This window comes from Colobus angolensis, unplaced genomic scaffold (genome assembly GCF_000951035.1).
Source record: "Colobus angolensis palliatus isolate OR3802 unplaced genomic scaffold, Cang.pa_1.0 Scaffold235, whole genome shotgun sequence".
NCBI classification, from domain to species: Eukaryota; Metazoa; Chordata; class Mammalia; order Primates; family Cercopithecidae; genus Colobus; species Colobus angolensis.
This window is the reverse complement of record NW_012115544.1, coordinates 4,661,976-4,674,915: the sequence shown is the minus strand read 5'-3', so window position 1 is coordinate 4,674,915 and position 12,940 is coordinate 4,661,976. Positions and strand designations below refer to the sequence as shown.

The 12,940-nt window shown below is 38.8% G+C and overlaps 1 protein-coding gene across 1 annotated transcript in view; it reads left to right on the top strand.

The window, feature by feature from the left end:
* The window catches only part of ELF2 (E74-like factor 2 (ets domain transcription factor)), a 126,897-nt gene that overhangs the window by 57,881 nt on the left and 56,076 nt on the right, over positions 1-12,940 (top strand). Inside the window, exon 4 of the mRNA XM_011944641.1 lies at positions 4,929-5,094. Within this exon, the coding sequence (XP_011800031.1) occupies positions 4,929-5,094 (166 nt within the window). The remainder of the gene's footprint in view (positions 1-4,928; positions 5,095-12,940) is intronic.

The window sequence follows — 12,940 nt, the reverse complement described above, 5'->3', positions numbered from 1 at the left end:
TAGAGTTTTTGTTGTTGTTGTTGTTGCTTTTTTTTTTTTTGAGGGCTACGAGGGAGAATCTCTTTAATGCCTCTCTCCTAGCTTCTGGTGGCCTCAGGCATTCCTTGTCTTGTAGATGGTGTTCTCCCTGGGTCTTTCCATCTTTTTCCTTCCCATTTGTGTCTCTCAGAGTCCAAATTTCCCTTTTTTGTAAGGACATAGTCAAATTGGGTTAGGGCTCACCTTAATTATCTTGTCTTAACTTGATCATCTGCAAAGACCTTATTTCCAGTAAGGTCACATTCACAGAAACTAGGGGTTAAAACTTCATCTTTTTGGGGGACACAATTTAGTGCATGACAGGTGGGTTGGGGTTATGTTTCAAAGAGTGTTAAAGCCATTGTTTAATATGTCAAAGTTTCCTTTTACACAAATGGGGAGTCATTAAAGCTTTTTATGCAAGGAAGTAAACAAACAGTTCTAATTGTGATGTGAAAAGGTGCCCGTAGATTTGAAAACGATTTCTATTGTTAAAATATAATATCAGCTATCACTAATTGAATAACTTACTCGGTACTGTGTACTTATACTATGCTAAGAACTTTGTGCATGTAAAGTCATGGGACTTTAAAGGATAGAAATACTATAATCTCTTTTCTAAATATGAAGAAACCAAGATTTAAAGAACACAGAGTAGGGAAACAGAGAGATGTAGATAATTTGTGCCATTTAGATATGTTAAGCTTGAAGTGTTGGCTGAGTATTCCTGTAGTGATGTTAAAGTTGGTAGTTTAAAATTTGGTTTTGGAATTCAGAAGATGAGTCAGAGTAGAGGACAAATACTTACTCATTATCAGTGTAGAGGTGCTATTTGAAACCATAAGAGTGGGTGGGCTTACTTGAGAAGGTAGTATAGAGACACTGAAGATAGAACCTCACTAAATTGGCTAGACTTGAGTCTATGGAGATGAAAGAAGAGTCAGAGGACACTCTTGAAAATAGAGTGGTGGGCCAGGTGTGGTGGCTCACGCCTGTAATCCCAGCACTTTGGGAGGCTGAGGAGGGTGGATCACCTGAGGTCGGGAGTTTGAGACTAGCCTGACCAACATGGAGAAACCCTGTCTCTACTGAAAATACAAAATTAGCTGGGCATGGTGACACATGCCTGTAATCCCAGCTACTCGGGAGGCCGAAGCAGGGGAATCACTTGAAACCGGGAGACGGAGGTTGCAGTGAGTCGAGATCGTGCCATTGCACTCCAGCCTGGGCAACAAGAGTGAAACTCCATCTCAAAAGAGAAAGAAAGTAGAGTGATAGAGAACGTTGGAAGAATGAATTTTTTAAATGCGGGTGATAATAAATGTATGAGTCTGCGGCGAGGCAACAGAGATTGAAAACTGAAATGGAATTTGGTTGTTATTAACATTTTGAGGCTGGGTGTGGTAGCCCATGCTTGTAATACCAGCGCTTTGGGAGGCTGAGGTGGGCAGATTGCTTGAGTCCAGGAGTTCGAGACCAGCCTGGGCAACATGGTGAAACCCTGTCTCTGCCAAAAATAAAAAAATTAGCTGGGCGTGGTGGCACATGCCTGTAGTCCCCGCTACTCAGGAGGCTGAGGTGGGAGGATGGTTTGAGCCTGGGAGGCAGACGTTGCAGTGAGCCATGATTGTGCCACTGTGCTCCAGCCTGGGCGACAGAGCTAGACCCTGTCTCAAAGAGAAAAAGCAAAAAAAAATATTTTTAGAGAATAGGTTCAGTGAGGTGGTGGAACACAGATTACAAGGTATATATAGATGAGTCAAGGAGTTAGACTATTTTTTTGAGAAATGTATACAAGTATGTGTCTCAATCGATCAGTTAAAGTTCAGTTAAAGAATTTCTTTAATTGGACTTGTTGCCTTTTAACCTCAGTTAAAGATCAGTTAAAAGTTCAGTTAAAATAAATGAGAGTTTAATTTTTTTCTTCTTTTTAACATTTTTGAGACTTGTTCTCAGTTGCTGGGCTGGAGTGCAAAGGCATGATCATGGCTTACTGCAGTCTCGACCTCCTAGTTTCAACCAATCCTCTTGCCTCAGCCTCCCAAGTAGCTAGGACTATGAGCAAGAGCCACAACGCCCGGCTGTTAATTTATTTTTTATTTTTTGTAGAGACAGAGTCTCCCTATGTTGCCCAGGCTGGTCTTGAACTCTTGGGCTCAAGCAGTCCTCCTGCCTTGGCCTTCCAAAGTTTTGGGATTACAGGTGTGAGCCACTGAACCCGGCCTGAATTTTTTTTTTTTTTTTGAGACTGAGTCTCATTCTGTCAGCTAGGCTGGAATGCAGGGGCGTGATCCTGCCTCACTGCAACCTCTGCCTCCCGGGTTCAAGCAATTCTCATGCCTCAGCCTCCTCAGTAGCTGGGATTACAGGCGCATGCAACTATGCCTGGCTGATTTTTGTATTTTTAGTAGAGACAGGGTTTTACCGTGTTGGCCAGGCTGGTCTCGAACACCTGATCTCAGGTGACCTGCCCACCTCGGCCTCCCAAAGTGCTGGGATTACAGGCGTGAGCCCTGAATTTTTTAATGCAAAATGATTTTAGCTTTTTTATGGTCAAAGAGAAGGAACCATTGAAATATTAAAACCCGGCTGGGTGCTGTTTCCAGAGGTGCTATTGTTTGGACTGATGTATTATAATTTCTTTACTTCTCTTTATAGTTTTGCCACCTATGAAAATAGTCCTAAACAATATTTTATTTTGAAAAAATAGTTTACCAAGCTAATTGAGTTAGGAAAGGACAATATTATCATAAATAGATGAAGGCTTCCAGGAGAAGATAGTGTCAGGTTCACTGAGTGTCATGAGCTTGTCTTCAGGTAATCAGTGAGCAATGCCATGAGTTTTTAGAAATGTAAGGCACATCCCGCTCTGGTATCTGGCAGTGCTACAGTATGGTATGGACTGGGTATTGCATATTTGTTCAGCAGGTGTATGGTCACATGAAGGGTGCTGTTTTGTATCTTTTATTTCTAAGCCCATGGTAATCTTCCTCCAACACGTTGTAGATCAAAGCAGAACACATCTGCGGGGTGAAATGTGTTCTTAGCTGATCCAGGCAGCAGGGCAGGTGGAGTGAGTAGGTACATCAAGGCAAGCCAAATATCAATAAAAATCTAGAATGGACATCTGGGCATTCTGTCCTTAAGAACAATGTCAATGGTTATCTTAGTGATGGCAGTTCATCATGCTGTCTCAGGAGTCACGCTGCTACATTCTGGACTGGTTGCCCTTTAAATCTGGTGCATAGCTAGCATCCTGGAATCTCTCTTCACAGTCTTCCTGGAGGTTCCCATTGTTTATCTCCTATGTTGATCTCTTGTATCCTGTATTTGCAATAGTTATCTTTTTTTAAAAATTCACGCTCTTATTGATGGGATACATTTTCCAGTATCTTCTTGAGAAAGGATGCATGAAAGGTAAATGTTTGAGATCTTTCATGTCTGAGAAGATATCTTTATTCTACTTCTATAAGATGATTTGACTGGGTGAAGAATCCTAGATTGGAAATAATTTTTCTTCATAATTTTGAAGAAATTGCTCAACTGTCATCTTCCTTCTAGTATGACTGTTGAGAAAACTGAAGTCGATGTCCTGATTCTTTATAGTAATCTGTGTTTTTTTTTTTTCTAGAAGCTCATAGAATCTTTTCTGTTCCCAATATGAAGATGTTTCACAGTGATATGCCTCAGTGTATGTGTTCCTTAATTTTTTTGCACTAGACACTTTGGTGGGTCCTTTCAAATGGGTAGCTTATATCCTTCAGTCTTAGAAAATTTTATTGATTTACTTCTTTCTTGTTGATTTCTTTCCAAACCTTTTTTTCCCCCTTTTTACTTCTTGTTTTTTCCTTATGATTTATTTTTTTGGAACTCTGTTATTCAGATAGTGGACCTCCTGGAATGGTTGGTCATCTAATATTGCTATCTTTTCTCTCATGTTTTCTATTGCTTTATCTTTTTTTCTCTGGTTCCTGGAGATTGCCTTAATTTTATCTTCCAATCCTTTATTCATTTCAGCTATTATATCTTTAATTTCCAAGAATTCTTTTATCTGTATTTTAAAATGTTCTTTACTGAATTGTGATCTGTTCTTACTTTATAGTATCTTCTCTCTGTGTGGAATATGAGTATGTATATGTACATTCTGTGTTAGAGGCTTTTCCTTGGATGCTCAGTAATATTTGGCTGTTTGCTCATGATTAAAAGTGATGGATTAAAAAGCTAGTTGGAAACTCCATTTTGGGTAGAGTATGATGCTAGCAGCTGTGCCTATTATGCCTCAAAGATGCTGTTGTTCCCTCTCTGGAAAGTAGCCCGTCTTCTGCCGAGGTGGAGGAAGTCTGGTTGCTTAGCATCATGAAGGAGAGAGAAGGTCGAGGAATCAAAGTGCGTGTAATTGGTGTTGCTTTCTGTAGATTCTCCACTGTACAGTGTGTTGTTTCTCAGATTTTTTTTTTTTTTCTGCCAGACTGATTTGGCTTTGCTGGGTCTGTTAACCTACTCAATACTCATCCAGACACTTTCAGTCTTACAGCATTTTGTTGTTCTTATCTCTTCTTGTTTGTTGCTCTCACCTCTTGTCCTTGTGGGTTTAGGTATAAAATAATCTTTTACTGTTGTTTTAGTCGGCTTTCATGATTAAGTGAAATTATATGCATGTTTTTAATCTGTCAACTTAATCCTAAAGCACAGATTATTTAAAATGTTTAATCTATGTCTTACCTCTTGAAACTTGAAAGGATTATTAAAGTTAGCCCTTTCTATCTCTTGTTTTGGTTTTTACATTCATATTTATAATATTTGAAACTCATTATGTGGACTGCTCGAGACTGTATTAGTTCAAGGATTTATAAGTGAATCCAGAATTTGTAAATACAAAGGTTGATTGTTTTTTAAATTTGCTCTTATAGGAAAGTGAAAAGGTTTCTGAATATCCAGCAGTGATTGTGGAGCCAGTTCCAAGTGCCAGATTAGAGCAGGGCTATGCAGCCCAGGTTCTGGTTTATGATGATGAGACTTATATGATGCAAGATGTGGCAGAAGAACAAGAAGTTGAGACCGAGAATGTGGAAACAGGTAGACATCTCATAAAATGTTCATTATTTATAACTTTCTCATTTTGTAAGCTTCAACAATAATATTGCCAGATGAAAAATATACTGAAAAACCTTTTTAATGCTATTTAGTATAGCTTGGAAACCAGTGAAACATCTATGTTTGAGGGAATGTGTATAGATATAAAAGTTGTACAGTATAATTCTGTGAGGTGTAACAGTCTTATATCATGGACCCTATGCACAAAATTACAGCTTCACATAATGATAAAGTTATTTTATTATTTTTTTCCTGAGAGTGGGCTAGTATTATGAGGACTTTTTAAATTAAAAAAATAAATATGGTATTTTATCATTCTCTAATTGATTATAAGTTTCTTTGAGTTAATATTGATGGAGCAATATGATTTCTTTTCATTAATATCAGAAGCATCTTTGTAGTGTTCTGTCAGTTTCCTCTTTGCTTTTTGTCTTCTTAGAGATCTTAGTATTTCAGTCTATTTCTGGTGAGATAGCTTATGTTTAATTAGAGATTAGTATCTGTAATTCTTGGAGGAATCTTTTAGTTTTTGCCATTGATTATGAAGAAAATAGAGTATTTTATCAGAAGGACTGTAGTCACTCTTATATAATAATAAACATGCAAATGTATCCTTAGCTGTTAATGGAGAAAAAGAATCATTATACTTGTTGTTTAATCCTAGTAAAAATTCTTTACTATTTAGATACATTTTTATAAATGTAGGAAACTTTCGTGATGAAAATTTTGAGTATGTGATGTATTTCTGCTTATGAGGTCCAGTGGTACCCCTTAGGGCTGCTAGCCTCTTCCAGCTTAAAACTGTTCTGCCTCTAATTGTAGTTTTTGTGGAGCTAAGGAATTGAAAGTTACCTTGCTTTTCAGAACACTGATGATTGCAGTGCCAGCAAACAAACCCCAGGTGTAGTGGAAACTTCATTTATCAAAATAGGTAGCCAAGCTGGGTGTGGTGGTGTGCACCTGTACTCTCAGCTACTTGGGAGACGGAGGCAGGTGGCTCACTCAAGGTCAGGAGCTCAAGTTCATCCTGCAACATAGCAAGACCCCATTTCTAAACAAATAAACAAAAGACCAGGCATCCAAGCACTTCATATGGGCTTCGTGACTGTAGTCTGGAGTGGTATCTGATTTACAGTACATAATACCTATCTTTTTATGAGAATTTGGAGAATTTTCCAGTCTGAAGCTAGACGTATAGTGGCAGAGATGAATTTTTTTCTTGAGGAAAAGGATAGGTAGAACAGTTAAAAGTATTTTGTAGGATGATGTTTTGGATTATATATTGTAACTGATTTTATTACAAGAGCATAACTAAACAGAACACTAATAGCAGAAGAAAAAAAGTATGGCAGCTTAAGTTAAATGGGAAAAAAGTAGAACCTGTTAGAAATTTCTGGATGATGTTTTGGTCAAAACATAAGGAAAACTATGATTTTGGTAGCAAATTGGAAACTTTAAAAAAGATCAAAACTGTAGCACCAAATTTGCATAAGTTATAAATTAGGATGTTTATCATATTAAAATACCAAAGCAGATTGGCTGAATCTTATTATTGGTATAATTGACTGTAAATGTTTTATTAATTTAGATTAATTCAGGTAAAACCAATTCAGAATAGGAAGTGAATGTAATCTACTTAAGGGATTTTATTTTCTCAGTCTTCTTGAGCTCTCAGGGTAATGATGTCATTGGCTGGGCAGAGATAATAGTGATTATGAAAAGGAGGATATGGGAAGTCTAGATAAAATAACAGTTACTTTTGTGATTTTTTTTTTTGTAAGTGGTTTTTGAATATTTGATAATAATTTAAAAATTTACTTCAACACAAAAAGAAAATGTAAGCAGATTACTGATATCATTCTAAAATGGTATAAAAGCACCTCAAAAGTTCATTGTGCAAGTTCCATCCTGGCTCATGGATTTTTTTATTATTATTATTTTTTTTGAGACGTAGTCTTGCTCTGTCACCAGGCTGGAGTGCAGTGGCGCAATCTCGGCTCACTTTAATCCCCGCCAGCCGGGTTCAAATGATTCTCCTGCCTCAGCCTCCCCAGTAGCTGGGGACTACAGGCACACGCCACCATGCCCAGCTAATTTTTGTATTTTTTAGTAGAGCTGGGGTTTCACCATGTTGGTCAGGATGGTCTTGATCTCTTGACTTCGTGATCTGCCCACCTCAGCCTCCCAAAGTGCTGGGATTATAGGCACAAGCCACTGTGCCCAGCCTGGCTCATGAATTTTAATGTAACTTTATAAAGATTGTTAATATTCATAGATTAGTTTTCAAATAAACTAATCTAAGCTTAACACTCTTTCTAATAAGAATCAGGCTGAGCGTGGTGGCTCACGCCTGTAATCCCACCACTTTGGGAGGCTGAGGCGGGTGGATCACGAAGTCAGGAGATTGAGACCATCCTGCTAACATGGCGAAACCCCATCTCCACTAAAAATACAAAAAATTAGCTGGGCGTGGTGGCGTGCACCTGTAGTCCCAGATACTTGGGAGGCTAAGGCAGGCGACTCGCTTGAACCCAGGAGGTGGAGGTTGCGGTGAACCAAGATAGTGCCACTGCACTCCAGCCTGGGCGACACAGCGAGACTCTGTCTCAAAAAACAAACAAACAAGAAAACTAAAAAAAGAATCAAATGTATTTTTAAATGAGTTAAAATCTGATAAAGTTTTCATTCTTCTGACATCTAGGGCGTATACAAATGAATAAAGGTTGGTATACATATTTCCTTTTAGGTAGTGAATTAGGATTAGGTTCATTTCTTATAATATAAAATTGAAACTCAGATTACAGATACACGTAGGTTTTAAAGAAGAAGCTGACTGGGAAGAAAAGGAATACTTATAAGATGGCAGATTTTATTTGGTGAATTGGGGGAATTGAGATCTGTATAGAATACTTCCCTATGTACGTCTAGGAAAACGTCATGGAATGCTCCTACATTATAATTTAGATTATGTCAGTGTAAAAAATGTTATAATTATATTTATTGGCTTGTTCTGACAGTTCTCTGCATGTTCTCATTGAAGTGTTTTTTCCCTTTTATTCCTAAATACCCATATGTATGTGTCTATATCATAAACAGTGTTCTATTGTCATTTGGGTTGGAGTACTAAAATCATATTATGATTTTCATGTAGCCATCTTTATTATTTTGTATATAAAAGAATTTCTCATTTTGTTAGTAGTGATTATGGGCTGTTTGTTTCTCCTTTTTGTAGACTAACAGTCTACGTTTCCCTCACAGAGCTTATGTATAATACTAATGTTCTCTTAAATTGTATAGGAGAGGCCGGGCGCTGTGGCTCATGCCTGTAATCCCAGCACTTTGGGAGGCCGAGGTGGGCAGATCATGAGGTCAGGAGATCGAGACCATCCTAGCTAACACGGTGAAACCCCATCTCTACTAAAAATACAAAAAATTAGCCGGGCGTGGTGGTAGTCCCAGCTACTCAGGAGGCTGAGGCAGGAGAATGGCGTGAACCCGGGAGGCGGAGCTTGCACTGAGCCGAGATGGCACCACTGCACTCCAGCCTGGGCGACAGAGAGAGACTCCGTCTCAAAAAAAAAAAAAAAAAAATTGTATAGGAGAAACCAAGTATATTTTGAAACTTTAAAAGTAGGCATATTCATCTAAACACATAGTAAATTGCTTGTGATAACAATTGCAGATTAGTAATTATAAAGAGACTTTGAGGAAGAGCGATGAAATATAAGTGAAGGATGGTCTTGATTCTGGCAGGTATAAAATATATTCCCCAGTGGCGGCAGACTCCATCAGTTCTAGGGGCCTGCTGGATAGATTGGTATGGTGAATAAGGGGAGGGAAGGAGTTTTTTGGATTCCCTGCAGGAGTTTGTAAGTGTTGATAGAAATCAGCTGATAGAAATCTTTTAAGACCGGACTAGGCTGGGCATGGTGGCTCATGCCTGTAATCCCAGCACTTTCGGAGGCTGAGGCGGGTGAATCACGAGGTCAGGAGTTCAAGATCAGCCATACCAACATGGTGAAACCCCATCTCTACTACAAATACAAAAATTTAGCGGGGCGTGGTGGCGCACGCCTGTAATCCCAGCCACTCAGGAGGCTGAGGCAGGAGAATTGCTTGAACCCGGGAGACAGAGGTTGCAGTGAGACGAGATCACACCACTGCACTACAGCTTGGGTGATACAGCAAGACTCCATCTCAAAAAAAAAAAAAAAAAAAGACTGGACTAAGGTGACTGAGCTGTTTAGGATTTACTCCTTCATTTTTCACCTTAACAAATACTTGTTACTCTATTTATCCCCTTAACTTTCCAGTTTAATTTGTGAGAGCAGGTTATGTCTGCATTTGTTATGTGCAAGGTACTGTTTTCAGCATGTTTCTTTTCAGGGGTGATTTAGTTGTGGAGATAAAAATCTATGTTATATTTAAAATACAAAACAGTCAAGAGTCAAATGAGCGTTGTTTACAAATTCAAAGGAATTTTCAGAAGAGGAAAGTTCAATTTACAGGATTAGGGAATTTTTTAGAGAAAGTAAAGGACACATGATAGGATTTAAATGGACAAATAGGAGGTAGGTGAAATGCACTGTAAACTGAGGGAAATATAATTAATAAATGAGTAGACTATTGAAATTAAATGCTTGTTCAGAAGATCTTGAGTAAATAAGACATTGGCATGAGATTTCATTAAGAGCTATGACTAGATTGTGAATTAAATCTCAAGAGTTAGTAATTAGGTATATAAGGAAGCAGAAAGACTTGGAAGGTTTTAAGTAGGAAATACTAGGGGCCAGTACTTTGGGAGGCAGAGGTAGAGGTGGGAGGATCTCTTGAGGCCAGGAATTCAAGACAAGCCTGGACAACACAGTGAGACTCCATCTCTTAAAAAAACATTTAAAAAGTGGCCAGGTATGGTGGCGTGCACCTGTAGTCCTGGCTACTGGAGAGACTGAGGCCAGAGAATCCTTTGAGATTAGGTGTTTGAGGTTACAGTGAGCTGTGATCGTAGTACCACTGTGCTCCAGCCTGAGTGGCAGAGTGAGCCATGTCTCTAAAAAGAAAGTACCATGCAATTTTAGTATTTCAGCTGGATGTAGGATTAATTGTAGGGGAAAGATGAGACAGGAAGACTAGCTGTTGTAGTATGAGTTGAAGGATGACCTGAGAAATATTAAAACGAGATAGTAGCAACAGGAACAGAAAGGGCTTGTATAAACTATACTACTATATATGATCTTACATGACATATAAGGGGGAAAGGCACAGTTAAGTAAAATATTCTGCTTTTTGACCCTTGGTGATGGTGATAGTAGCACGTATGATTTGAGGAAGGCAAGATTGGTGAAGCAGATAAGTTTGGTAATAGTTATGATGATTTTGAGTTGAAGCAGAACATTTAAGGATGAATATTTAGGTATTTAAAGATGGACAAATGTGGCCGAGTGCAGTGGCTCATGCCTGTAATCCCAGCACTTTGGGAGGCCAAGGCAGGCAGATCACTTAAAGTCAGAAGTTCAAGAGCAGCCTGGCCAACATGGTGAAACCCCATCTCTACTAAAAATACAAAAATTAGCTGGGTGTGGTGGTGCACACCTGTAATCCCAGCTACTTAGGAGGCTGAGGCAAGAGAATTGCCTGAACCTGGAGGCGGAGGTTGCAATGAGTTGAGATCATGTCACTGCACTCGAGCCTGGGTGATAGAAACTACATCTCAAAAACAATCAAACAAAAACGCACAAATGTTTAGTCAAAGTCCCATCACAAAAGAGATGGCATGCTCAAATTAGGATAATTTAAGGAATGTTTTAATAAAGGACTACTTACAAACAGGCAAATATAAGGTAACCATAAGAGACAGTGCAGTACTGCAGACCAAGCAATAACTGCTGTTTCTGTCCTTTGGCTCATGGGCCAAGGGGAAGGAAGGGTTACCAGAATCCTGAAGAATAGAGCCCTGAACAGGGAGTCACCTTGGGAGATTCTGGAACCTTTGATCAAAGGACACAGCTAGCTGGAGGGCAATGCCTCTTCCAAATAATATCCTGCTAAGGTGCTCCATTGACCAAGCCCAGTCTGAAGCCATGAGAGTCCCACTGATGAAGTCAGTCTCCAGGGACAGAGAGCAAGGTGAAGAAGGGTGGAGAATAAATCTGGAGGAGCAAATGGAAGATATCTAGTACAACTAAAGCTTAGTAAAGAAAGGTCAGGGAGAAACTGATTTGGGAATCATCTTCATTTAAAGCTGCGGAAATAAATTAAATTTCCAAGAGGAAACGTATTTCAGAGATTTTTCCCAAGGAAGAAGATATGTAAATTCTATGTTTGTCTCTCTGTGATAGAGAACAAAGGACGTAGAATTAACGAATTAACCTTAGAGAATGTTTGCATTTTAAAGAGTGCAGAAGAATCAGAGTAGTCAAATATGATAGAAAATCCTGGCCGGGCGCGGTGGCTCAAGCCTGTAATCCCAGCACTTTGGGAGGCCGAGATGGGTGGATCATGAGGTCAGGAGATCGAGACCATCCTGGCTAACCCAGTGAAACCCCGTCTCTACTAAAAAATACAAAAAACTAGCTGGGCGAGGTGGCAGGCACCTGTAGTCCCAGCCACTCGGGAGGCTGAGCCAGGAGAATGGCGTGAACCCGGGAGGCGGAGCTTGCAGTGAGCTGAGATCCGGCCACTGCACCCCAGCCTGGGCAACAGAGCGAGACTCCATCTCAAAAAAAGAGAAAATTCTGGGTGGACTATTTCTGAGTTAGTTTGTTTTTTCCCTGTAAGTAACTCTCTTTAGTAGGAAAGGGAAGAGCATTGACTTGGGTTAGTTAGTTCTGATTTCAAATTTCCCCTTTATCACTTACTTGGCAGTATTTAACCTTTTCAGAGTGTTTCACTGTCAGAAAATAGGAATTCAGAGTTGTGAAGATTACATAAAATAAATACATAAAGCACAGTGCTTGTGACAGAGTTTCTTTAATTTCATTAGCACCTTCCTTGTGACTTCAAGTATGGACAGGACTTTTATACATTAGAATGGAATATTTGTTTAACTTTGTTTATGTCTCTTGTGTTTTTCTCCTTCCTTTTGCTTCCACTTTAAAAAAAACAAAAACAAATGCTTTGTACTTTCAATTTATACTTTTTCCTTGTCATTCCTTCCTTGATTATTGTGCTCTGGCATCTCCATTTATCATTCTACTGAAGCTCTTTATCAGATTTCAGTGACCACTCTTCTGTCAAATTCAGTGACCCACAGAATCATCCAGAAGTAATCCTTCATAATCTTGCCTTCTTATCTGCTGAAACACTGTATTCTCCTAGTTATTTTTCTTACTGACCTTTGCATGGATTGTACTATTTATGCTTCTGAGCGTTTGCTCAAAGACAGTTTCCTCCTATCTATAATGTGCTCAGGTAGGCCCAACTACATGAAGATTTCCACAATGATTGTGGTCTACATTAAACATTCCCTTACCTGATCTGTTATACCATCTGGATTTAGGTACTTTCTTGTATTCTTTTACTATTTTTATCTATTATTGCTTATATTATTTTTGTTGTATATACTATACTCCTATTGTTTTCCCAGTGAGTGTGTAAGCACCTTGAAGACGGAGACCATACTTTTTTCTTTTGTTGAATATACTGTTGAACATATAATAACTAGCTGGAAAATACAAATGGAAACAGATTGAGTTCTGAGTTAGTATTGTAGTATAATCAAGAACCATCTATGTAAAGTCAGACTTAAATTTCATTTTAAAAATCACAGTTGGTGTTCATCATTCTTGCTTATATCTAATAATTTGGATTTTTTTTTTTTTTTTTTTTT